General features: G+C 37.6%; 1 protein-coding gene across 3 annotated transcripts in view; it reads right to left on the minus strand.

The window, feature by feature from the left end:
* Nucleotides 1–25,794, minus strand: part of NR1H4 (nuclear receptor subfamily 1 group H member 4) — a 44,157-nt gene that overhangs the window by 2,367 nt on the left and 15,996 nt on the right. Inside the window, exons 3-8 of one of the 3 annotated variants that reach the window (XM_044226711.1) lie at nt 19,053–19,193; nt 17,001–17,134; nt 15,265–15,363; nt 14,836–14,935; nt 10,977–11,123; nt 363–476 (exon numbers count right to left, since the gene is read on the minus strand). In XM_044226711.1, the coding sequence (XP_044082646.1) occupies nt 363–476; nt 10,977–11,123; nt 14,836–14,935; nt 15,265–15,363; nt 17,001–17,134; nt 19,053–19,193 (735 nt within the window). Of the gene's footprint in view, nt 1–362; nt 477–10,976; nt 11,124–14,835; nt 14,936–15,264; nt 15,364–17,000; nt 17,135–19,040; nt 19,194–25,794 lie in introns of all 3 variants that reach the window. The other 2 variants (XM_044226710.1, XM_044226712.1) reach the window with 2 other exon arrangements.

Raw genomic sequence — 25,794 nt, forward strand, 5'->3', positions numbered from 1 at the left:
GAAGAACTACACTGAAATATTAACAATGATTTCATTTGAGTGGTGGGATTAAAGGCCATTTTACTTTTTCTTTGCACTGCTGTGTCTTCCAGATTTTCTTTAAAGAAACATTATTACTATTACATTGGAGAGGGAGTAGAACAAAAAAATGGCATAAAAATAAAAATGTAGCAGGCACCTGGGTGGCTCAGTGTGTTAAAACCTCTGCCTTCAGCTCAGGTCATGATCCCAGGGTCCTGGGATCAAGCCCCACACAGGGCTCTCTGCCTCTGCCTACTTGTGATTTCTGTCATCAAATAAACAAATAAAATCTTGTTTAAAAATAAATAAATAAATAAATAAAAATGTAGCAAAAACATTACCTGGAGAGAGGATAACAATTGCCGTAAGCAGAGCATACTCTTCTTGAGTCATTTTCAATTCTGCAACACTTTTATAAAAACTAAACATAGGTGTTATGTATTCATCAGAGATACCTATGGTGGAAAGACGAAAAATTGCAGAGGCATAACAAAATTTTTAAATGAAAAAAAGTGTAGAACTATAGACACCTTGTATACACACACACATTAATATTTATGCACAAATGTATAAATAATGACTGTATATTATGGCTCCAGTCAAAGGCAGGTCATTGCAAAGAAGGTCAATTAACAAAATCCTCAAAATATCACCTAATCAGTGATTTATGTGTTCCTAACTTCTGCAGTGCCTTTTTTTTTTTTTTTTTCCATTTACTTGAGAGAGAGAGAGAGCGCAAGCAGGAGGAGTGGCAGGCAAAGGGAGCAGGAGAAGCAGGCTCCACTCTGAACAAGGAGCAATGTGGGGCTCGATCCCAGGACTCTGGGATCATGACCTGAGCCAAAAACAGACACTTAACTGACTGAGCCACCCAGTTGCCCTCAGCAGAGCCTTTGTTTCAGTCACAACTATTCGCCAGTAAAAGACAATATTCTCAAATTGCCCAAAGACTCTCCCAACCATTTTCTAAATATGGTTTAATCTTTTTAATATTAATATCTATAATCAAGGTATAGGCAGCATCTTAAACAAGGAACAAAAAATTGTTGTTCCTAAGTCCAAAAGTATAAACATCTTCACTTAATACATCAGCTAGGGTTCTTCTCAGAGTTGCATTGCCTACTTGGGCATGGGTACTTGGCTGTTCTCTTCAAAGTCAATACATCCAAAATCAAAAATACCATGTACAGAACTAAAATCCCCATCTTCCTCCAAATCCATCCCCTTCCTGGTATTCCCATTCTCAATTACTGGTACCTTCACCCACCCAGCTGCCCCTGCCTGACAACTGAGACTCGGTCCTCTCTCTTAACTCTGGCAGGTGTGAGTCCTATGATTTGACCTGCTACCTCTCCCTGGGTGTTCTCTCTTCTTTCCATGGCACCTGGAATTGATTTTGTTTAAGTCCTTCTTTCTTTTCATTTGGATTACTACAACTCCCTCCTCATTGGTCTTCCTGTCTTCAGTTTAGTCCCAGAATCTTAACATTTAAATCACGTTTTGTCCCCCCAATTCAGTCTTCCTAATACCCTATGAGATAGTCACCAAAAAGTTAGATAATTCACCCAAAGACACACAGTTGGTGCGAGATGGAAGCGGGATTCGAAACTAGCAGGCTCCAGAGTCCTGGCTCTTAGCTGTCACTAAGCTGCCTGACCTTTCTATCACACAGCCTTTACTCCAGCCATGTTTAGCTACTCAGAGCTTTCTAAATAACTCACATTGCCCAGTTTTCACATTCTCTCTACTTGGAATATTCTCCTTCTCCTTTATCTAGCTGGCACTTCTTCATAATTTAGGACTCCTTTGTGTCACTTCCTACAGTCATTCAACAAGTATTAATTTTGGGTCTGTTCTGTGCATGGCTCCACTCCAGAAGAGCTTTGACTAAGGAATTACAGAGAAAAAAAGGAGGAGGAAGAGGACAAGGAACAGGAGGAAGAGAAGGGGAGGAGAAGGAGAAGAAGAAAAAGAAAAAGACCATGGGAATTAAAAAAAAAGAGAGAGAGAGAGAGAGACTGTGATGTGATTTATGGATGAATTAAGATGAGGATGAATTTCCCAGAATTGGTCCACACAAAAATGGACTCCTCTATTCCATCTCCAACCAGACCTGGAGCTTTACAGCTTTGGCCAAACCAAACCAGAATGCAGCTGGATTCCAGACCCTAAAGAGTACAATTTTTATATAATATTACGCGTCGCAGAATCAGAAAGTCCAAATCCTTGCCTTTAGAATAATCTAAAGAGTCTTCCGGAACTGAATCCCTGGCCTTTCTCTCTTTAGTCCAAATGCCACTCTCTTCTTTCCCCTTGACTTTTGATTCTTTAATGGACCCCAGGGGGCTCTCTTAACGGTAGTGTCTTTGTTAAGCAACTTGGGTATTGCATCATGTGGAAGATTCCAGCTTTTACAGATTGTGCTGAATACCCACGACCAAACTAGATACAACTTAAAATCCAGAAGGTTGAAGATTGTGAGCCTGGGAATATCAGTCCTGGTTAAGAATTAGTGAGGAGGTTAAGAGTTAGTGAGCCAGCTCAGTTTGAAATCTGATCTATGACTCGATGTTAGTCACAATACTTAAATTCCATAAGCCTCAGTGTCTTTATCTGTGAAATGTGAATTATAACAATAGCATTATATGAGATAATATATGTGGAGTGCTTAGCATAATGCCTGGTTGATAGCAAACCCTCAATGAATGTTAGCGCAAATACTATTATTGTTATTTAAGAAATTAGATCAATATTAGTTCATTAATTCATTTTTATCTCAGTTTATCTCAACTTTAGTTAGACAGCTCATTTACTTTTGTGTTTGCAGAGCTATGTTTTTGTTTTATTTTTACCTTCTGGACCTCCCTAGAGATTAATATAAATTGGCTGATCAGTGATCTGCTTCAGTGTTTTTCTAAAACACTGAAAGCTTGTTAAAGCTAAACTAAGATCTATATTTTCCTGGTAAGGATGTTCTTTTTTACTTTAAAAAAGAAAAATGGCAGTCTTTAGCCTTTCCTCAGCATTCAGGGACTACACCCATCATTTGTGGCTACCTGAAATAATAACTCATGCTATATTTTAAAATAGCATACAAAGATTGATGATAATATTAAAGGTGGTTGATTTGAAAATATTTAATTTTTAGAAAACATATTTGACTACCTAATTTCCTATTTTGTCTTTCTAAATACCCATTAACCTTACAAAAATGTTACGTCCATTAGTTATCTAACTATAGCTAATACTTTTGAGGAAAAAAGAGGTAAAGATATTTGTTATGATTGTTTATATTGTATATGTTGTACAAGCTAACAGTGAATATAGTGAAAATATAGAAAATAGTAGAATTTAAAAAAAATTTCTTATAGCATAGATCAAATATAAATCTGCTTTTAGAATTGAAGTTAATAATCAGAATTAACGGGAGCACCATCAACAAAGGGGTATTTTAAGTTTTATGAACCAGCAATTTCTAACTTAGGAAATGTAACAATAATATCATTCCTAAGGGGCAATCTTTTCTTGTTTTCCTGCCTCCTCCCTTCTGGAGATTTAAGTTTGTTTCATTTTTTGTTTCTATACCCAATTAGCTGATTTTTGGCCACAAGGTGGGGCTATTTTCTAATTTAACAACAAAGACTACTATGGAAAAGGGCATAGTTGTTAAAAAAAAAAGTGTGGAAAAAAAAAGTGTGTCTCTGCTTCTCTGTTTCTTGTTTTACCTTTTTTAGAGAAAGAGGTATGTAACTGAACAATTAATTGTTCAATAATCAGAAACAGTCTGAGAGAAAAACTACTTGATAGAATCAACTCTATGCTATTTTAAGTTATTTTGAATTGTAAATGTCTTTTATTTCCTAATTAAACTTCCAAATTTTAACTGGGGACAAAAAATAAAGCAGAGAGGGGCGTCTGGGGCAAAAAATAAAGTAGAGAGCGGGTTAAAGCCTCTGCCTTCAGCTCAGGTCATGATCTCAGGGTCCTGGGATCGAGTCCCACGTTGGGCTCTCTGTCCTGCAGGGAGCCTGCTTCCTCCTCTCTCTCTCTCTGCCTGCCTCTCTGCCTAGTTGTGATCTCTGTCTGTCAAATAAATTTTTAAAATCTTAAAAAAAAAATAAAGCAGAGGGTTGTGTGTATGTGATACAGGATAGTATATAAGACAACATTCCTGGTATTTTAAACACCTCTATCTGATTTATTATAAATGATGGGATCAAGATAGACCAAGAATCTTACTAAAAATGATGCTTTTTGCTCAAAACCATGTAATTTGACATTTTCCTAGAAAGGGAACCACCCCATAGCATAGAAGCTAAGGTATAAGTTTCTGACATGCCCCACAAAGCAATGTTTGCCTTCCACTTTCCTTAGAAAACTCTTTCCATCCCAGTAGTTTCCCTATGAGGTAATGACAGAAACTCTTGGTTCCTGGAGCCGAATTACGTCAGTCTACACTTCTCTACCTCTCCTTCCCTCCAGTGCCATGGCCAATGTGCTATTGCAGAGGAAAAGATGGAAGCTCCAGCCCAAGATCCAGCCACTGTTGGTATAGTCAGCAACAGTACAATTCTGGCTACTGAGGCAAAGGGGAGTCTACTTGGGAGGTCTCAAGAAAGATTTCTATACTCAGAAAGAGGTCATTAATTTCCTTTCTTAAGTTTCTTTTTCCTTTGGGCACTGTTGCCCCTGGATGTGATGCCTGGAAATGCTGTGGCCAGGAAGAGAATCAGCCTGAGGGTAAAGCTAATACACCAAGGATAGCAGAGCAGAAGTTTTGAAAAAGACTTGTCTTTCTGCTAACCTGCTGAGCTTCTTCATTAACCAATTCTGCTGCCACCCTTCCTCTGGGTTTCTCATTTGAGCTAATGTCCTTACTTTTTAAGCTATATTGAACTGGATTTTCTATAATCATCAGCCAAGGGCATCCTAACAGTTCCTCTAACAAATAAGATACATTTTTAGTCTTCATGCTTTTTTGCTTGAAATATAAGGCAGGATCCCTATTAGGCTAGGACACACCACTCATGTTTCAAGACAACACTCAAATTTTGCTTCCTCTGTGGAGCTTCCCCTGTCACAGTGAAGCAGAATTAGTTGTTTTCTTCTCTACATTCATTTCTATGCATGTATCACAATTCATATCTCTCCTTCCCAATGGAGTGTGAAATACCAGAAAAAAAACTATGAGAATAGGAACCAACGCCATACTCCCTGTGCCTGACACACTGCCTGACTACTTAAAGGTGCTCTACTCAGTAATCAGCATTCTGCTGGAGACATGATAACGATGAACAAATGTTTGTTAAATTGGGCAATATTCTGTTTTGTTAGTTCCTTGCGACAAAGGTGACATAATTGTGAGACATCATAGGGGCAAGGGATGCCCTTAGGACATGGAAACATTCTCAGATGTTAAAAGCTTGGGCCCTAACCTCTATTTCAACTGCCAAATTCTACCCTGTCAGTCATTTGTGCCATGCTGTTGGCCTTAAGTTAAAAGTTGTCATCAAATTAGCAATTCAAAAAAATAACTACTTTCAAAATAAAATATTTGAAATATTTAATAAATAACGTGCTTCCCATTAGTCCTAGTGGCTAAAGGTTATGTGGCTAAATTATATTTCACTGGAGCTTAGGAGTTGCCAGGGTTTGGATCGTCAGGTTCCAAATCATCTCAACAAAATTCACCAATTTTTGTACAACAGCAGTGCCCCAGGCACTGTGATAATGCTGGGAATAACCTAATAGTCAACAGATTAATGGAAGAAACAGAAACATAAATAAATACATATTGTCTAATACTGGACAAGTATAAAAGGCTTACTGAATACAGCTGAGAGCCAATGAACATGCTGACTCTTTTATTAATTTAATACTTTCTTTTATTTTGAAAATGCCTTTTTCCTACAGATTGAACCCCCATTTGTCTATGCCAAAATTACATAATCAATTTGAAAAAGCAAAATGTGGTGTTAAGGGCTCCAAATTTTGATTTATGCATTTTACTTTTCTTATAAATATTCTGTTATTTGTTCTTAACATTTCCAGCCCTTTCTTCAAAGTTAGTATCTCAACTGACAATCAGCTTACATCATCCTCTTTAGAAAAGTTAGTTCTTAGAATTGTTTCCATTTGTAGCCAAAGCTAAGGCAATGAAATTATGTGTAGTTAAAAAGCAGAAAAATAAGCAAGGTATAGAGTACACTTGACCATGCTACCATAAACCAGCTACAACTCCATCATGCTGATAAGGATCTCTCATTTCTCTGACCTCCCTGATTCTATTCACTTTATCATTTACCTAAAACCAATTTCAAATAGCTACCTGCTCCTTATATGTTCCCTCTCAACCAAAGGGCAGGAACTGTGCTTTACTGGGTCTTTGCATTCCCTACTAGCGGATAATAGAGCAAATATTAGACCATGGTGAGTGACATGTGCAACATATAGAAAGAGCACTGGGCTTTGAGTTGGATCAACTGCATTCATCTCCTGGCAATCTGCTGATTAGCTGTGCAACATTGTGCAGGTCAATTAGCTTCTCTAAGACTGTTTCCTCATCTATAAAACAGGAGTGTAAACCCCACCTTTAGGGACCATTGAGAATATACGTAAGATGATGTGTATATAAGCGAACAACTACGAAATCCTAAGATATACTGTCATCCTGATAAACACTTAGGGATTGAATATTTCATTTATGTCTGTTATGGGAATAAAAAAAAGCCAAAAAAAATATGTTTCAGAGGTGATATTTGAAGTTAACAGAACAAATTTCATGGTCTGTGAAAAGTTACTGCTAATTTCCTTAATGTTAAAATGTAAACTCATTCAATGTTAGCAATTTCAGTGCTGTCATATTTTATGGTATCATATGATTATTTCTGGTTTTAACAAATATTTCAGCTTTAAAACCTAGTTTGCATAATAGTACATTAGAAATAATATAATTGAGGCACTAGAATTATATAGAAATAACCTAACCACAAGTTATGTCAGATATAATATTCTGAAGCTTCAATTAATATAAATAAGCTCTATAGCTCTCATTAAGTAAATGTATCTCAGGAGACAGTACTTTTGTGTATGTAATTGGGATTTAATAATAGCAAACAAAAGAGTACAAATTTGAAGAACAAGAAATTAAATTTCACATTATATTCTTTAAAGAGTTCTGTAGGCATAGTCAGGGCAACTTTGAGACACTATGTTTCTCTAGAATTAAATGTACAATAGAAGAATGTGTTATATTTGCATAAGAATAAAAAGTTATTCTGAAAGGTCATCTTGCAAGATCAGGTTTTTATGTGGTGTGTGGAAGAGGCAATGCTCTGAAAATCCACTGGGAGAAGCAAATTCATAAATATTGATAAATGGAAGCATCATTATAGATAATAAAATGTGAAGCAGAATGTGAGTTTCGATGGTTTTTATTGTCACAATATGTGGTTGATGTTTGGGTAAAGTAATCTATTTATGAACCAGAGACACACGTAGTTATTTATATAGTTTGCATTCTAGAAAACTTCATTCTGGAACTTTTCTGAAACTTGCAAAATCACAAGTTCTGAAACCTACATTAATCAAGCAAGTTTTTTTCCTATTTTTTACCTGTTTTTAACCTGCAAGACCCTCACCATTTCTCACCTAGTTATTGCATTGATTTCCTTATAGACTTGTCTCAATCCCTGTAAAAGTTCCTTCATATTACTGCTTGAAAGACCTTTCTACAGTACTTCTATGGTCATGTCACATATGCTCAGACCATTACAAGACTCCTCATTATACAGGAACTACACTAAACTATTTTTGTGGTGTTCAAGGTCCTTAAAAATCTAGCATTATTACATTTCACCTTCAGAAATACTATTTTTCAGCAATGTCACAGTATTTGTGGGTCCAACACATGGATGCTCTCACACCTCCACATTTTTGCACTTTAAATTTCTGTATTACTATTTAATGGCTATAGCTGTTGGAGTACCCTTCTCAGACTTTTGTGGCATGATGAGTTCACAACAGTCCTCCATGGTTCACTTGTCAACTTTGTAAGCCTTTTCTGACTCACCATGTAGACTCAGGGAAGCCAAGCACATCTTTCTGCTTCAATTTCATTTTGCATATACATCCCTCATAGTCCCTATTACACTGCACATTGTTTTGGAATTCTTTTTTTTTTTTTAAGATTTTATTTATTTATTTGACAGACAGAGATCACAAGTAGGCAGAGAGGCAGGCAGAGAGAGAGGAGGAAGCAGGCTCCCTGCTGAGCAGAGAGCCCGATGCAGGGCTTGATCCCAGGACCCGGGATCATGACCTGAGCCGAAAGCAGAGGCTTTAACCCACTGAGCCACCCAGGCGCCCCTGTTTTGGAATTCTTAACTTCTACATCTTCCCCATTAGTTTGTAAGCTCCCAGGGGACAAAGATCATAATTCCTCACCTCCATACCTCAATAATTGTGCAGTGCTTGGCACAAATCAAGTATTCAATGTATACTTGTTGAATAGAAAGATCTCCTTTATTATGCCTACTAATTAGTAACTCATTTCCCCCTCCTACTCAATGGGCATACATTTTCAGTTAAGTGAGATGAATATCTGCTCTACAACATTATACCTATAGGCAACAATGCTGTATTGTACACTTAAACTTTTGCTAATAGTGTAGCTCTCATGTTAAGTGTTCTTATCACAATAAAAAAAAAAAAAATCAAGATACTTCAGTAGCTGCCCAAGGGACTGGTTAACCCAGCAGTCAGAAAAATTGATTGGTTAAGAACTAATTAGAACTGGATGGTACTGTGGAGGTTACCTGATTCAACCCTTCCTTCTCCCTTACCCCAGCTGCCTAGACAGATGCACAGATGAGTGAAAACACACACACACACACACCCCACTACATTCCAGAAAATGTAAAATAAAATCTGTCCAGAACCAGAACCCATATTTCTTTTTTTTTTTTTAAAGATTTTATTTATTTATTTGACAGACAGAGATCACAAGTAGGCAGAGAGGCAGGCAGAGAGAGAGAGAGGGAAGCAGGCTTCCTGCTGAGCAGAGAGCCCGATGTGGGGCTCGATCCCAGGACCCTGAGATCATGATCTGAGGCGAAGGCAGCGGCTTAACCCACTGAGCCACCCAGGCGCCCCCAGAACCCATATTTCTTACTAATATACTGTCTTTCAAAGGGCGGAAATCTCTGACAATGTATTTCTCAGACTCTTTCCCTTCTCTCCACTTCTTCTGGGAGCACATTCTTGAAACCTCTTGCCTCCTGAGAGGCGTCTCCTATCCTGGTTTATCCTAACATTGCTGGCAGATTTGTAAAGCATGACTGGCATTTTTCCTCTCCTGCTCAAAAATCTTTAATGTCTCCCTATTTCTTAGAAAATGAAGAATAAATCTTTTAGCCTAGCATTCAAGGTCCTCAACCATTTGATTCTGACTTCTAAAAAATTCCATTTCCCTTTGATATAACCTTTAATCTAATCAAACTCAAATATTCATTCTTCTTTGTGTGTATAACCTGAACTTCCTGCCTCAGTCCTTTGTTTCTGCTGGTCCTTCTCTCTTGTACCTCCACTCTGAATAGTCACATAGAATATCATTTAAGGTCCAGCTTGCCAATGAAAGCTTTCCAGAGCCTTACCAACAAGACGTCACCCCATCTCATTTCTCTTCCACATTTTATTGTAACTATCAATGTACAGATCACATCTCCCTACTAGACTATAAGCTTCCTAAGAGAAGAAAGATGCCTGATTCTTCTCACTCCATCCACAGTGTCTTGCCCTTAAATATATGTTAAACTAATAAATTAGTGGATTTGTTTGAATAATGAATGCATCTTTTTAAAATGTGTATCCTTTAAATCTAACAATGATGATAATTATGCTTTCGGTGTTTAAGAGAAGAAAACACAACAATTATGGGATGGCTGTTTTTTAAAAAAATTACTTTTAATTATTTTCCTTATATTGCAAATGCAGAAGTTCCTAAAAAATCTTTCCTTCCAATCTCTATTCTAAATCACTAATTTTATAAATATTTAAACTTGTTCTAGTAATTCATAAAAAGATAATACTTTGGGAAGAAAGGATCTTGAGCCATCATTTCATCTCATTCATTCCTTCCCTCCCAATCCATATATAAAGTCTCTCAGGTAAATGAAAAGTTATACTATTTTAAGACTCAGATTCTAAGATAAATAGCACAGAATTCCTGGAAATTCATTCCAATATCTCTTAGTGCTTTCTGTCCCAGTATTCCTCTGTAATAATTTCAACTCATACTATTATTTCATTTTGTCTCTTGAGAGACAGTGTAACATAGTAGTTTAGACACAGGGCTTCTAAAGTCAGACTTCCTGTCTGTCGATGGAAAAGTTATTAGGCACACTCTGTGTCAGTTTCCTTATCTACTAAAATTTGAATAATAATAGTACTTATTCAGAGGACTTTGCAAGGATTTGATGAAATCATATATGTAAAGTATTTAGAACAGTGTCTAAAACCTAGTAAATGGTGTATAAATGTTGCTATTAATAGTTCCTTTTATTTTACTTTGAATAGAGATAGATAATAGTTTGATCCATGGTCATTCATACGTGAAGGTTTTGAACAAATGAATCTTTTTTGGACTGAATAACCTCAGCTCCTGTATGCTGTTTTTATCAGACTAGTTTTCTGAACTTTAAAAAAAATTTTTCCTTCGACCTTTAATCTTGATATAGAGCAAAGAGTATTTTTAGTATTTTGCTAATACAACAAGGATTTTTGAACCAACCCTCTAAAGGCCTCATCTATTTAACACATATCTTTTTAGAGCCATTCTCCATACTAATTACAATGGGCACATAACTTTGCATAAGACAGACAAGACGCCTATCTTGTGGGATGTACAAATTCTTACTTGCAGGAACAAACTCTTTACCATTAGCCAAATCACTTACCACTCTTTCGAATTCTTTCTTCCAATAGATCAGCATGTCCAGCTGGAAGTTTCTTATTAAAAATCTCAGCTGAACGCAGGAACATAGCTTCAACTGCAGACCCCTTCAGCAAAGCAATTTGATCTTCATGGTCCAAAGTCTGAAATCCTGGATGAAGATGATAATCAAATCAGTGTGAGGGAATTGTGAATTCTATATAAAAATATTTCATCATCGTTATCATTCCCATTGATAAAACATTTCCATAAAGTGATTTTATAATTGTTTTAAGGTTGGGTAGGTTGAGTCATTAAGTGCTTATTGTTCTCTCCCAAATAGATGTTGACTTTTATCTTTATTGAGCAGAATTTGTTGAATAAATTGGGTAAAAAAGGATGTCAGACCCACACCAAAAATACATATTATGGCAGAGCAGAGATCCAGATGAAGCAACCCTCAGAAATTAGAAGCAAACAGATACTCTTTGAGCCATTATACTAGTTGCATCTGGTGTCTTGGAGTTAACTCTGCAGAATGGAAACATCCACCAAAGAGAAAAAAATCTTCAGGGTCCCCTGGGTAGCTCAGTGGGTTAAAGCCTCTACCTTTGGCTCAGGTCATGATCCCTGGGTCCTGGGATCGAGCCCCACATCAGTCCCATGTGGGGCTCTCTGCTTGTCAGGGAGCCTACTTCCCTCCTCTCTCTCTCTGCCTACTTATGATCTCTCTCGCTGTCAAATAAATAAATTAAAAAGAAAAAAAAGGAAAAAAAAGAAAAAGTCTTCACATATACCCAGACATTTAAGGGATTATTTGTCTGGCTCATTAGTCAATCTGGAGAATGGAGGAATTTTCAAAAAAAATAATAAAACAATGAAGATCATGTTAAGATATCTGCTCTGAGCTCAGCACTCTATCATACAGGGTAGAAAAAAATTAGAGAAATATGGGAATGAGTTGATAACCTGAAGGAACATGTCCTTATCCTGGCTTATATGGCATAGTCCCCAGCTACCTCTCTGACATCATTTCTTCCTCCTCCTTCCCCTCACTGACTGCACTCTAGTCACACTGACCCTGGGCTCTACTATGAACATGTATGTTGTTTTGCCTCAAGGGTAAATGCCCTTCTCCAGCTATCCCCATGTCTCACTGTATGCAGGCACGTACTGTATGCAGATCTCTGCTTCAAGGTAATCCTACTAAAATAATATTCCCCAGAATTCACTGGTTCCTACCTGCTTTATTTTCTATTCATAGAGTTTACCACTACCTCACATATTAAAATTATTCATATTTGCTAATTGTCTGCCACATCTAATAGAGTATAAACTTCTTGGGGTCAGAGACTTTGCCGTTCTCTTCATTTTTGTATACCCAGTGCCTGGCACATAATTGACAGCCAAGAATTACTTGTTGAATAATTAGATAACTGAATAAATGGGAAAACAACACAAGCTCCTATGCACATGTATACACACACAAACACACACACACACACACAACACATATAAAAATAAACTAACATCATCAGGGTCCAAATGGCTTAGAAAAGTATTAAATAACAGTGGAAGTTTAGAAAAGAGAGTAATGTGAAGGATTAAGAATCACTATCTTGGTGAATTGAAAAGCTCCTTTGAGGAGCCAAGCCTGCAGGGTCTCCAGCACCCTGGACAGTGCCTGGCACAGCTTATGCTCAATGAACTACAGAGTGAAACAATTCATCTATCTCTCACAAAAACCCTTTCATTTTTGGAGTTACAGCACTATTATTACTATTTATAATAATGCCATTTCTATTATTTTTGTTAAAATATAAATTTTAACTATATTGTTACTATTGCTAAAATTTTTCTCACGAGTTTTGTGTTTTTTATTTCCTTCTGTATTTTATTTTTTTCCTTTTTAAAAAGTTTTAAAATATTTTTCATTTTTTAAAAGTTTATTCTTAAGTAATCTCTACCCCAAATTTGGGGCCCAAACTCAAAACCCCCAAATCAAGAGTCACATGCTCTCTACTAAGCCAGCCAGGTGCCCTTGCTTTACCCATTAAACATACATTAACTGTACTCTTTCCTCCCCTCAAGAACTAGTCTAAGCATGGGGAATAAAGAGATGTGTCAGTTATTGCTGTTGCCTTCAGATAAGCTACATTCTATGAAAAGTAATTTTTTCTTCAATTATTTTGTGGTTCAAGACCAACAGACAATTTGAACTGAAAAACTCTCTTTTCACAAACAACCAAAAACATTATATTTTTCCTTTTCTCCCAATTCCTCCTCCCACACTTTCCACTCCTGTATACACTTGCTTTTGATCAAGACTGCCCTAATTAGCATATAACAAATTAAGTCCTTCTTTTGTTGTTAATAAAGAAATGAGAGAATATTAATGTTAAAATGATAATGAACACTTTCTCCTCACATTTTATGAGTTTTATGTAGGCTTGTGTCTATCCATGACACTTTAATAAAATAACTGCATAATGTCAGCAAAAGAAGACAAATTAACCTAATTAAAATCTTACATCAGAAGTTACATTCTGCAATTTAATATTACAAGGTTATGCTCTTGTACAAGGTATTAATTATACTCTCCTAGATCATGGAATTCTATTGTACTAATATATTTTTTAAACACTGAAACAACTTAAATGTATTGGCTTAGATAACATTGGTAGTATTGTTGGAAGAATTGGGAAGCTGGGGGACAAGAATCTTGAATTCCAGTTTCTGTATTGGCACCATCCAAATGACTGTGAATAAGTTCCTCTCCCTCATTTCATAAATAAAATTGTTCATTAAGTACTATCAATTTTTGCATCTCTCTTCATTTTGTTTTCTCTTCAGTCTCCCACTGCTGTTGTTTTATTTCAAGCCCTCTGCCTTGACCTCTGCAGTAGCATCCTAAATGATCCCTCCTCCTTGATCCCTCCCTATTCAAATCCATCTTATATAAAACTGATCAAGTCATATCTATATAACATAAATCAATAACTTTCCTATCAACACAAACAACAACAACAAAGAGGCACCAAAAGCTCTCTACAATCCAGGGAATGATAATTAAATTCCTTAGTTAGGCCCTTATCAGTCTAGTACCAACTACATTATGTCTAACCAAGGAACCCACCACATTATGCTATAATCCCATTGAATTTTCCTCTTTCATCTCTAAAAATCCTATTTTTGTTTATGCCTTATATTTTATATTTTCACAAGCAGGATTTTCAACTTGGAAGGTTCCTTCTCTTCTGTGCCACCAAGAAAATTGCTTTATCTTTTTAAAATTTTTTTATTAATTATTTTTATTAACATATAATATATTATTTGCCTGAAGGGTACAGATCTGTGAATCATCCAGTCTACACATTTCACAACACTCACTATATCCCATACCCTCCCCAATGCTTTATCTTTTAGACCCAATTAAAATATTGTTTTCTTTGAAGTCTCCCTATCTTTCTCAGATACAATTAGCAACCACTTCCTCTCTGTTCAAACAGCACTTTGTATATAATTGTTTTTATTATAGCCTTTCTTTAGTCACCCCCTTGAAGGTAATAGCGAGGTACTTAGCATGAAATAGGTATCAACAAATGCTTTTTAAATGAGTAAATGGATGAATGACAAATCTGTAAAGTCTCAATTTCTTAGTTTATCAATTCAGAAGAATTATTGTAAATGATTTCACGTATCTTATGTTCTAACACATGAAATAGAACATGAAATGTTCTAACATTTCATGTCTATAATTGCTAGACACATTAATTTAAATCAGATGTAAAATAATCCCTACTTTACAATAAACAGAACTGATTCTCTCAATGTCACAAGAATATTGCACAGTATAACAAAAAAGTATCTACATATAAAAATACCTGGCAGTTTTTTTGTGAATTCTACAAGAATCTGTACATGACTAGTTGCCATTTCAGTTAAAATGAGAAAGTTTTCTTCTGCACTGAATTCTTCTTTCAACTAAATTTTAAGGGAAAAAAAATCAAATGATTAATAAGTAGATAAAAGGATACATAACACAAAATCATTAGACTAAAGAATGAGATTTGGATAATACAATTTAAATTTCAGTTCATATTTTTCAGATTGCCAGAGAACAATTACTATCACCTAGACAGATATGAGACCTCTTATTCTTTGTTCAATGCTACTAAAAGTTTAAACATATAAACTAAATTCTCAGCTGTAATCATTTAGAAATAACAAATTCATATATAAATTCTATCTCCAAAATACTAAAAGCTCCAGAAAACATTAACTTTAAACTATTTTCAGGTATTTGTACATACAATTTTATTTGTTATTTCCTGAGGCATCCTCTGTTTGCTGTATGAATCCATAATATAATGCAGAAGATTCTGTTGATCTGGGGTGAGTTCAGTTTTCTCCTACACTGGCAAAAAAATAAAAGGTGTTAGGGAAGGTGGTTATAAGGCATCTTTCATATATGTGCATCCATCTGGAATAAACTAATTTCAGAAATTGTTGATAAAAAGCCTTAAATGTGGCAGGAACTATGCATTCTGATATAATGTGTGCTGTAATCGCTTACTCTGGGTCCTTGGGCAAGCCATATACCCTTTCACTAAATGTCTCCCAAGGTATTGATTTTTTTTTCTGTAAAATAGGGGTAACAAAATATCCATTTCATGTACTTCTTGGGAATATAGGATAGTCTGGATATGAAGTCTATCAAGCCCATTCATAGGAAAGTTCAGTGAAAGTTCAAGGTTTAGTCACTAAGGAAAATGTCCCACACTTAAGAGCATTCTGAGCAAACTGTGGCCCATCTACCAAATCCACCTGGTTTTGTGACTATTGGAACAAACCACACTCACTTGTTTATGTGTTATCTATGTTGCTTCTGCACGAAAATGGCAGGGTTGAGTAGTTGTCATGGAGACCTGAGGCCAAAGCCTAAAATATCTGACTCTTTATAGAAAAAAGTGTTTGCCTAACCTTAAAGTAGAGTCATCAATCTGGACAGTTCAGACCCTGAACAACCCTTTCTCCCTACTAGCATCTTTTGAAGAGTATGGCTAAATTGTCAACTCTTTGCTTCCTTATATCAAAGTGTGAATGTCCTATGGCAAGATAATATGAAAGTATTTTTTTCTGAAGTGAATGTGAAATACTATACTTGGAAAACTAATTGTAGATGAAGTTTTCCTTGTCAGTAGTATCATAAGCATTAAGAAGAGTGTGATTTAAACAATCATGGATTTTTGTTTTCTCAGCTTTTGGCAAATTAAAGTTCCCCATATACTCTGTGGATTATCACCATGTGTTTAACCAATCATCCAAAATGCTGTTCTGTTCCTCTATTTTGTCTCAGGTTGCTCAAAGGATTTCTTGCATAACCTGTGAGCTCTATGGGAAAGGCTTTTCTCTATTGTTCCACAGATGTGTATCGACTCAATTTTACCCATTGGTAGGGACTAACCCACAAACCTCTACTGAATACACATCCTTCCCACTTTTAAGTTTCCCTTCTTAATGAAAGAAAAAAGAAAATGGTCAACAGAACTCAACCCGAGGGGTACCTGGGTGGCTCAGTAGGTTAAGTGTCTGCCTTTGGCTCAGATCATGATCCCAGGGTCCTGGGATCCAGGCCCACATCCTACATCAGGCTCCCTGAGAGCCTGCTTCTCCCTCTCCCTGCTTGTGCACGCGGGCTCTATCAAATACATAAAATCTTAAAAAAAAAAAGAAAAAAAAAACCCTCAACTTGAAAAATCCATTTTCTATACTGAACCATTTCTGCTGGGAACCTCTTGGTAGTAAGTGTGGAATGGAGCCAGGGGGACAGAGAGCATTCATTTTGCTTTATTTACTGCTAGTATTTGAATTTCTACACCAGAGCAGATTTTACTTTCTCTACTAAAAAGAAGAAACCCATTTAATGCACAACTGGAATGAAATTCTGCTTACGGTGGCTCTAATTTTAAAGCCTCTCAGCCAGGTCACTACAGGCCTAGAAGCTCAGCTGCTGTGGGCTTCAGCGGACACCATTGCACGTTATTACCCTGCATGACTTGGTTGTCGAGGTCACTTGTCGCAAATCCCGACCTTCGCTGTCTTCATTAATGGTCTGATCTGCATGCTGCTTCACGTTTTTCCTTAGTCGTTTAGATTTACACTGAATTTCAGTTAACAAGCCTGAAAAAATAAAACACAAGAGATTTCAGCCCAGAGTCCTATTGGGCCTGTGGTCATGAGGCAGCTGATGTGTAGTTGGCTCACATCTCTGCAATTTGGCACAGCACTAATTCTAATCCTTCTGAATTTTGAGACTTGGCCTTGAACAAGAAATTTCTCCCCCTGTGAATCTCAGTTTCTTCATTGATAAAATAGGAAAAAATCTACCTCAAAGAGTTTTGTATAGATTAAGCGTAATTGGGTCTTTTTTAAAAAGTTGTATTTTATGTAAAGAGTTTGTAACACAAAAGCATTGTACAAATCCATGGTATTTAGTCAATAAAAAAGTGAAGGACACTGTCTCCATTCTTGGTCTAGGGGACCCTGAGAGCTAGCGTTTCATAACATAATGTTGATATTATTTCTCATCCATGTTTATGTAACTGTATCTTAAAAAGTATATTCCATGTCACATTAAGCACACATAAGTAAACACATGCTGAGCAAAACAAATGTCAACATCCTTTAGGGAAAATTTTAAATCTCGTCATTTTTCAGAACTGTGTACATTATTGAGAACACAGAGATGAAAATAACTCAAAGGGACTTTGAAATTTCCTTTTGAAGAATCTTATAACATCATCATTAATTTATACTAACACAGAGCTATAAAAAATAATGCAGAAAAATCTTCCATATTCCCATTTAACGTCCTTATCCTCTCAATGTTAATGAAACTAAGCTCTGGGAACTTCTTTGTCCAAGAATTTATTTTGTAAGATCACATAAAACTCTGCATCTGGTATGGGGAAGTTTGCATTAATAATAGTATAGACTCTGGTCGGCGGAATCACGAAAAATGTCCTCAGTGCTCCCATTGGAACGAATTCATATTTAAGTGATGAGCAACATGAACCCCCCAGTATCAAAGTAAGCGTCTCCATTGCAAGATTGGATTCCAGCAGACGTCCCTACTGCAGTCTCTTGTTTCATATGCCAAGAGGAGATAGTGATCATCCACTATAAAACTTTCATCTACCCAGAGCTGGATTATTTACACTGGCCTATTTTTCCCCCTCTTGCACACATTATTTCTCTGGGTCCGTCCCAGTCGCCTGTACAGTGTGGAAACAATAGAATTGGAGTCACCTTCCAAAGGCTTTTATTCCATGTGGCATTCCCTCCCTGAATGTTATCATCCCCTTGGTGACATTTGTTTGTCATTTGTGTTTTGAGGAGGAATAGGCCATATCTCAAAATCTGAGTGGTCTGTAGAATTTGCAGAATGAAAAATTAATATGTTATATACTAGCATGCATTCCAAATTGATGAAGATTATGGCTCCTCACAAAACCAGCAGTTAATACAGTGTCTCTTGATCAGATCAAAGGGCCAAATTATATTAAAACCCACAGCAGTTAATTTCCTGTGTAAACCTATACAAATTGGTTCAAAGCTGCACTAAGAGAAGAAGGACTTCTAATAAAATGACTTGGTTTAAAACTCTATTTAGACAATTCAGAGGCAGTTATAACTTATAAAACATTCTTAATTTCCCACAACTGTGAATTTTTATGCTAATTAAACAATAAGAAAGATATTAAATCAAATTTGGAGAAAATTCTTGGCTGTTTCTATTCCTGATAGCTTCTTACAACATGCTATTTTCACCACGGATTAATGCCATTTTACTCCGTATATGATTCCTTGCAACAACGAACAGCAAAAAGCTGCTTCTTTCTGGTGGGTAAAATCCTCTTTCACTGATACTTTGGCCAATTTCAGGTGTTCCTTACGCTTTTCCAGAACTTCCACAGTTTAGTTCATCCCTTCTTTAGTATGTGAAGTACCATTCTAATCAGACGAGTTACCTGCATCTGCCTCCTTAAGAGATTTTAAGTGGAATTTAATTGCTTGATGTGAATACCTGTATACATACATTCAGCCAACATTCCCATCTCTTTGCATTTCCTTAGGCGGCATTCCTGGCACTTTCTTCGCATGTACATGTCCATCACGCAGTTGCCCCCATTTTTACACTTGTACACGGCATTTTTGGTAATGCTTCTCCTGAAGAAACCTGTGGAGGAAACATAGAAAGGAGTAAAAGGACTCATAACAACTCTTATTCAGAAAAACACATTAGGAATAAGGGATGCTAGAGCATTTTCTCAAGAACCCCTGGAGAGCACCCAGGCCATCCTTGAGAGTACAGGTGACAAAGGTACCTTCAACCTCACTTCATCGTCCAGAAGACAACTATTGTTAACGTCTGTTTCAAAGATAAAGACATGTTTGAATCATAGCCTCTCTTAAGAAAAATCTTAATTTGTGGGGTGCCTGGGTGGCTCAGTGGGTTAAGCCACTGCCTTCGGCTCAGGTCATGATCTCAGGGTCCTGGGATCAAGTCCCGTATCGGGCTCTCTGCTCAGCAGGGAGCCTGCTTCTCTCTCTCTCTCTCTCTCTCTCTCTCTCTCTCTGCCTGCCTCTCCATCTGCTTGTGATATCTCTCTGTCAAATAAATTTAAAAAAAAATTTAAAAAAAAGAAAAATCCTAATTTGTGAGGGGTAGTTAGAGATTTATTTATTTGTTTGAGAGAGAGAGAAGTGGGAGTGACAGAGGGAGAAGGAGAGAGAGAATCTCAAGCAGACTTCCTGACACAGGGCTCAGTCTCAGGACCCTGAGATCATGACCTGAACTGAAGCCAAGAGTCCATCATTTAACCCACTGCACTACCCAGGTGCCCCTTAATTTGTTTTTTAAGGCAGGTTACTTTCCTTATATCTTTATTGGGAGACAACTGTGTGCCAGTGAGCTCAAGGTGCCGGTGGGACAACGATGAATAAGTCATTCCTGCCCTCTTAGAGTTTATAGCCTGGTTGAGGGCAAACCTGTGCAAACAACCAAACAAGTGAAATTAAGTGTTCCTGAGCTGGGCTGGGCTGAGGAAGCAAAGAGAATGGTCAGTTCTGGGTGAAGAGATTAGACTCGGAAGTAAGTGTTGAGCTAAGCCTTGCAAAACAAGTTGCTATTTACCAAGCATCCTGGGAGAGGTCGCATTGAAGGCTTCCATTCAGTATTTAAGATGCCCAGCCTAGTGTAATAATACAGATGCCAACCTTGCTTTAAAAGCCAATCTGTATGGCCGTAGTGGCAGCCTACCACAGTTAAGCTACAGGCAGGAAGGCCTTTCTCTTTTTTCCCACTTGCCACTTCTACTCTTTCTCCTCCACCTGGCTAACTGTAGTTTCTGACACTTCCAGAGTCAAGGTGAAGTAGTGAATAAGGAAAGGATTGTGGGAGGCAAGGGGAAGAAGTAATAGGAAAGTGCTTTGTTGCCTGTACTGCTAGAAGTTGGCTTGTGCCCAGCAAGTTTCTGAAATTGACTCCTTCTCCCTTGGGTTGGGTTCTTTAGAGGATGCCCACCACTGGGACATGTTCCTTTGCAATTCCTCAATGGGGGCAAAAACATCTCTATTCTAGCCCATGACTTGTATCCCCTTCTTCTGCATCTAGGAATTTAGCAATTTACCACCATCCTCTTTACTCTGAAGTCCCTCCATGTGGCCTTCTTGTCATGAGCTTAAGATAACCCTGTGCCAGCTTTCTCTGGTGCAGCAAACTGGGGGAGGGGGTCGCAAAATCTCTCCCACTTATTCATAAGCAGTCGCCATACCTCTGGCCCTTCTCAGGTGAAAGTCAGGTGCCAGTCTCCTGTGTCCCTCAGCTGAAGGGGATACTTATCAATCTCCTCAAGTGATCCTGTTGAAGACCCTTTCATTGGGCATGGGGCAGCAGGGCCTCCTTAGTGTATAGATTTCACCTGGAGAAGGGGGGACACATTTTCCTAATCCTCACAAAAGTACCATACTTTCAGTGGTGGTCCCCAAGACAGATACCTGCATCCCACACCCTTCCCCCTCTGCATTGGGGATATGGGATTTATGGTGCACTAGTCATATGCTCCAAAATCTTTAAAGACTACTCTAGAATTTCCAACTCCTGACCACTTCATACCCTCAAAGTAGGTGAGGTTTTAACTATTTCTTAACTACCCACTGCAAGATGGGCTCACTTTGGATATAGCAACTAATCTTCAAGAATGCTGAAACTGAGACAACAAGAGTCCTTCTTATTTTAACAGTCTGTTGGAATAATAGCTAACATTTATCAGCACTCGCTGGCTGTTGTTCTAACCACTTCACCTGCATTGAGTTATTTAACCTTCATAACAATTTTATGATGAAGATAATATTATATATTCCCATGTTATAGAAGTGGAAGAGACACAGAGAGATTAAGCATCTTGGCCACGATCACATCGTTAATAAGGGGATTAGGAGGATTCAAACTCAGGCAGGAATTTCATCACAGACATGGAGATTTGCACATTAGTTATGGCAATTTTTTTCCAGCAGAAGGCAATAAAAATTGTTCTGGTAAAATAATTTTAATGTGACAATATCCCAATAGCTAGAAATTGAGTGTCTTGAGGAAAAGGCATTATGTGGCTAGGCACGGCCCTGATTAATTTTGAGGGGAAATCAGAGAGCACTTATTAAAGAAGTAGAATTTAGGCAGGCATTAGGAAATAAGTAGGGTTTTGAAACATGGACTGTGAGGGAGGAAGGGCATTCTGGGAAATGAGAAAGTTATGGAAATACCAAGGAGGGGTAGATGATCTATTTTGGTGGGAGGGTACAGTATAGGGAGAATTAGTGGAAGGTGGGTAAGAGCATGTAGTGGGACAGAATATGGTTAAATGCCCTTCAACACAAGGCAAAACTGCTGAGTTTTTACCATGCAGAAAGAGAGAAGCCATTAGAGGGTTTTGGCAGAAGAGGATAACCTGCATCTTGGGAAGGATCCTTGGTGCAAGGTGAAAAATGTAAAACAGCTGAGAGGTGATTGGTGCCTGAACTAGATGGTGAGAACTGGGAAGAAGAAACAGGGGAACTCAGGACTTGTTAACTAACTCAATGTAAAAACAGAGCCTGAAGAAAAAGTTAGAGATAGCAAGGTTTAAAAAAGTCATAGACTTGCTTGTGAATCTGTCAGCTGGTATAACTTTCAGTAGGAAAGATCTTACCATTTTCCTAAATGTCAAATCCAACCACACAAAGTCTAAAAAAAGACTTTGTGCTTCAGATCAACATTGATACAGGAAGTGCAAATACCAAAGCATGCATTTTAAAAGAGCCTCTAGGCAAAAAAAAAAAAAAAAGAAAGAAGGAAGGAAGGAATAGGAAGGAGGGAAGAAAGAAAAAGAAAGGAAGGAAGTGAGGGAGGGAGAGAGAGAAGGAGGAAAGGAAGGAAGGAAGGAAGGAAGGAGGGAGGGAGGGAGGGAAGGAAGTTAAGAAGTTAGGAAGTTAGTTTTCTTCCTTGTACCAAATCAGTGAGCTCAATGATGTTCCTTAGTCAACCTGAGTCAATCTTTACATGAATATTTAGCCCCTCCCAGGAAAGATTCCATTTAAAAAACCATCATGGTGCCTGAGTGGCTCATTCCTTGAGCATCTGCCTTTGGCTCAGATCATGATCTCAGGGTCCTTGATTTGAGCCCCATATTAGGCTCCCTGCTCGGAGGGAAGCCTGCTTCTCCCTCTCCCACTCCCCCAGCTTGTGTTCCCTCTCTCGCTGTGTCTCTCTCCATCAAATAAACAAGTAAAATCTTAAAAAACAAAAAACACAACACAACACAAAACAAAAAACCCACGAAAAAATACCAGGGGCACTTGGGTGGCTCAGGGGGTTAGAGCCTCCTCTGCCTTTGGCTCGGGTCATGATCCCAGGATCCTGGGGTCAAGCCCCACGTCAGGCTCCCTGCTAGGTGGGGAGCCTGCTTTCCCCTCTCTTTCTGTCTGACTCTCTGCCTACTTGTGATATGTCAAATAAATAAATAAAATGTTTAAAAAAATTGTAGATACCGATAGCACAATAGTTAACAGAAATAAACCTCCTTATTCCAAGATGGATCAAAAGAACAGTGCTAGGACAATTCTGCAGGTTTGTTTTTTTTCTTGAACTTTGGTATTAACTGAGAAAGAAATCATTATCATCTCAATAGCTAGCTGAATTAATTAGCTTTCATTCTGAGATGGCAACACAATATTATCATTATATCACTTAAATATGGGTGCATATACTATATTTATACTTATGCAAATTTATCCATACACATACCTCTGACTCTATCGTGAGCATATTCAACAATGCCCAGAAAAGTAATTTGAAGATGAATGGAAAGGAAATTCACTGAGGAACAGAGACTCCCTGATAATGAAAGATGAGTAGACAGGGCTGGCATTGTCATCTGAGGAAGGTGTAGCACTAGGGGAATTCCTGTGGTGGCAGGAGAATGTCTATAGGATAGGAAAATGGATCCCTCAAGTGTGCAAAATATTGCATATCCGGTTTCTCTGCTTCTTTATATAGACATAACTCATAGACTATACCCTATTTCCAATGCATATATACATATATGTGCACACACAAGCACACATGCATATGCACATATCAGACTCCAGTGACTGACAGTAACGACTGTTTGAAATCAGTAAAATATTGGTTGTTTAACATTTTCGGGGTCTCGAGGTGCCTGGGTGGCTCCGTGGGTTAAGCATCTGACTCTTGGTTTCTGCTCAGGTCATGATCTCAGGGTTGTAAGATCAGGCTCCATGTCAGGCCCCTTGCTCTGCATAAAGTCTGCTTGAGATTCTCTCCTTCTGTCCCTCTCCTGCTTGCTCTCTCTCTCTCTTTCAAATAAATAAATAAATAAACCCTAAAAACACATTTCAGGGTCTCCACACTTTTTAAACAGCAACAAATGCACATAGCTGAATAACTAGTGATCTTTACATCCAATATAGCCTAAATAGAATCAGTCTTCAGGTCTATCTAAGCACATTGTCAAATAAAAAGGACTCCATCACTCACTTACTTAGAACTTACTTTGTATCGGGCACTGTTCTAAACATATGCATGTGGTGATTTATTTAATATTCATATCAATCCTATGAAGTAGATTCTTTTTTTTTTTTGGACAGACAGATCACAAGTAGGCAGAGAGCCAGGCGGAGAGAGAGAGAGAGGAGGAAGCAGGTTCCCCGCCAAGCAGAGAGCCCAATGTGGGGCTCGATCCTAGGATCCTGGGATCATGACCTGAGCCGAAGGCAGAGGCTTTAACCCACTGAGCCACCCAGGCGCCCCTATGAAGTAGATTCTATTATTATTTCCTTCTTGCAGCTAAGGAGACTGAGTGTCACAGAGATGAAGCACTTTGTTCCAAATCCTACAGATAGTCAACAGTAGAGCTTAGATTTGAACTCTGATACGCTCACTGGCAAACTCTATGCCTTTAATTAGTGCTTTAGGCTATCCTTTTAGTAAGGAGCTTATATTGCTAAAAACTGTCTTTAGACATTAATCGTTTTAGAATTTGCTTATAGACTCCTGATCACCTCACAAAAGCGGTGTCAGACTATTATTTTTGAAAAAGCATTCCTCAAACTTCTGAGATGAAGTTGATGAAATTTACTATTTTTTAAGCTTTCATTTTAATGCAAGTTAGTCAACACACTGTTCTATTCGTTTCAGGTGTACAATATGGTGAGTGATTCAACACTTCCAAACAACAGCAGGCATTCATCACAATACGGGCAGGCCTTAATCCCCGTCACCTATTTCACGCATCCCCTCAACCCTTCCCCTCTGGTAACCATTGGTTTGTTCTCTATAATTTTAAGTCTGTTTCTTGGTTTCTTGATCCATCTATCTCTCCCTCTCTCTCTTTTCCCTTTGATCATTTGTTTTATTTCTTAAATTTCAAACGAGTGAAATGCTACGGTATTTGTTTTTCTCTGACTGACCTATTTCGCTTAGCATAATACTCTCTAGCTCCCCCCATGCCATGCAAATGGCAAGATTTCATTCTTTTTATAGCTGAATAATATTCCCTTGTATACGTATTCCACATCTTCTTTATGCATTCATCTACCGATGGACACTTGGGCTGCTTGCATATCTTGGCTATTGTAAATAATACTGCTGTAAACAGGGGTGTATGTATCCCTTTGAATTAGTGTTTAGTATTCGTTAGGTAAATACTCAGTAGTGCAATTACTGAATCACACGATAGTTCTATTTTCAACTTTTTTAGGGACATTCACAATGGTGGCCCCAGTTTGCATTTCCACCAACACGGCAAGAGGGTCCTGTTTTCTCCACACTCTCACCAGTACCAGTTGTTACTTGTGATGAAAATCATTATCGACTATTTAGTACCTGCTGATAACTTTGAGGTTTTCACCCTTTAACCTACTGGAGAGCCACAGACAGACAAAAAAAAATTTCACCTGACTTCTCTAACACTTAACTTCTATCTACTATAATCCCTATTGATTTTTTTTTCTTAAATACATTTTAAAAGGACTGACTTTGAATTATTTTGAGAAGTTGGCTAACATCCTTTCAGAGCAGACAAATCTACAAACAACTTAGTAGTCAAAGGGCATTCATCAAACTTCTATACTCCTTTCTGTCAAAAAAAATACCACAAAATAAGAGAAAAGTTCATGGAAACAGCATGATCTCTAAGAGTTAGAATACAAATACCTCAGTGTATCAAAAATGCTGATTAATCTCTGAAAGCCAGGGAACAGAGTAAATTTGTGAAAAACAT

Source organism: Neovison vison, chromosome 12 (assembly GCF_020171115.1).
Source record: "Neovison vison isolate M4711 chromosome 12, ASM_NN_V1, whole genome shotgun sequence".
NCBI classification, from domain to species: domain Eukaryota; kingdom Metazoa; phylum Chordata; class Mammalia; order Carnivora; family Mustelidae; genus Neogale; species Neogale vison.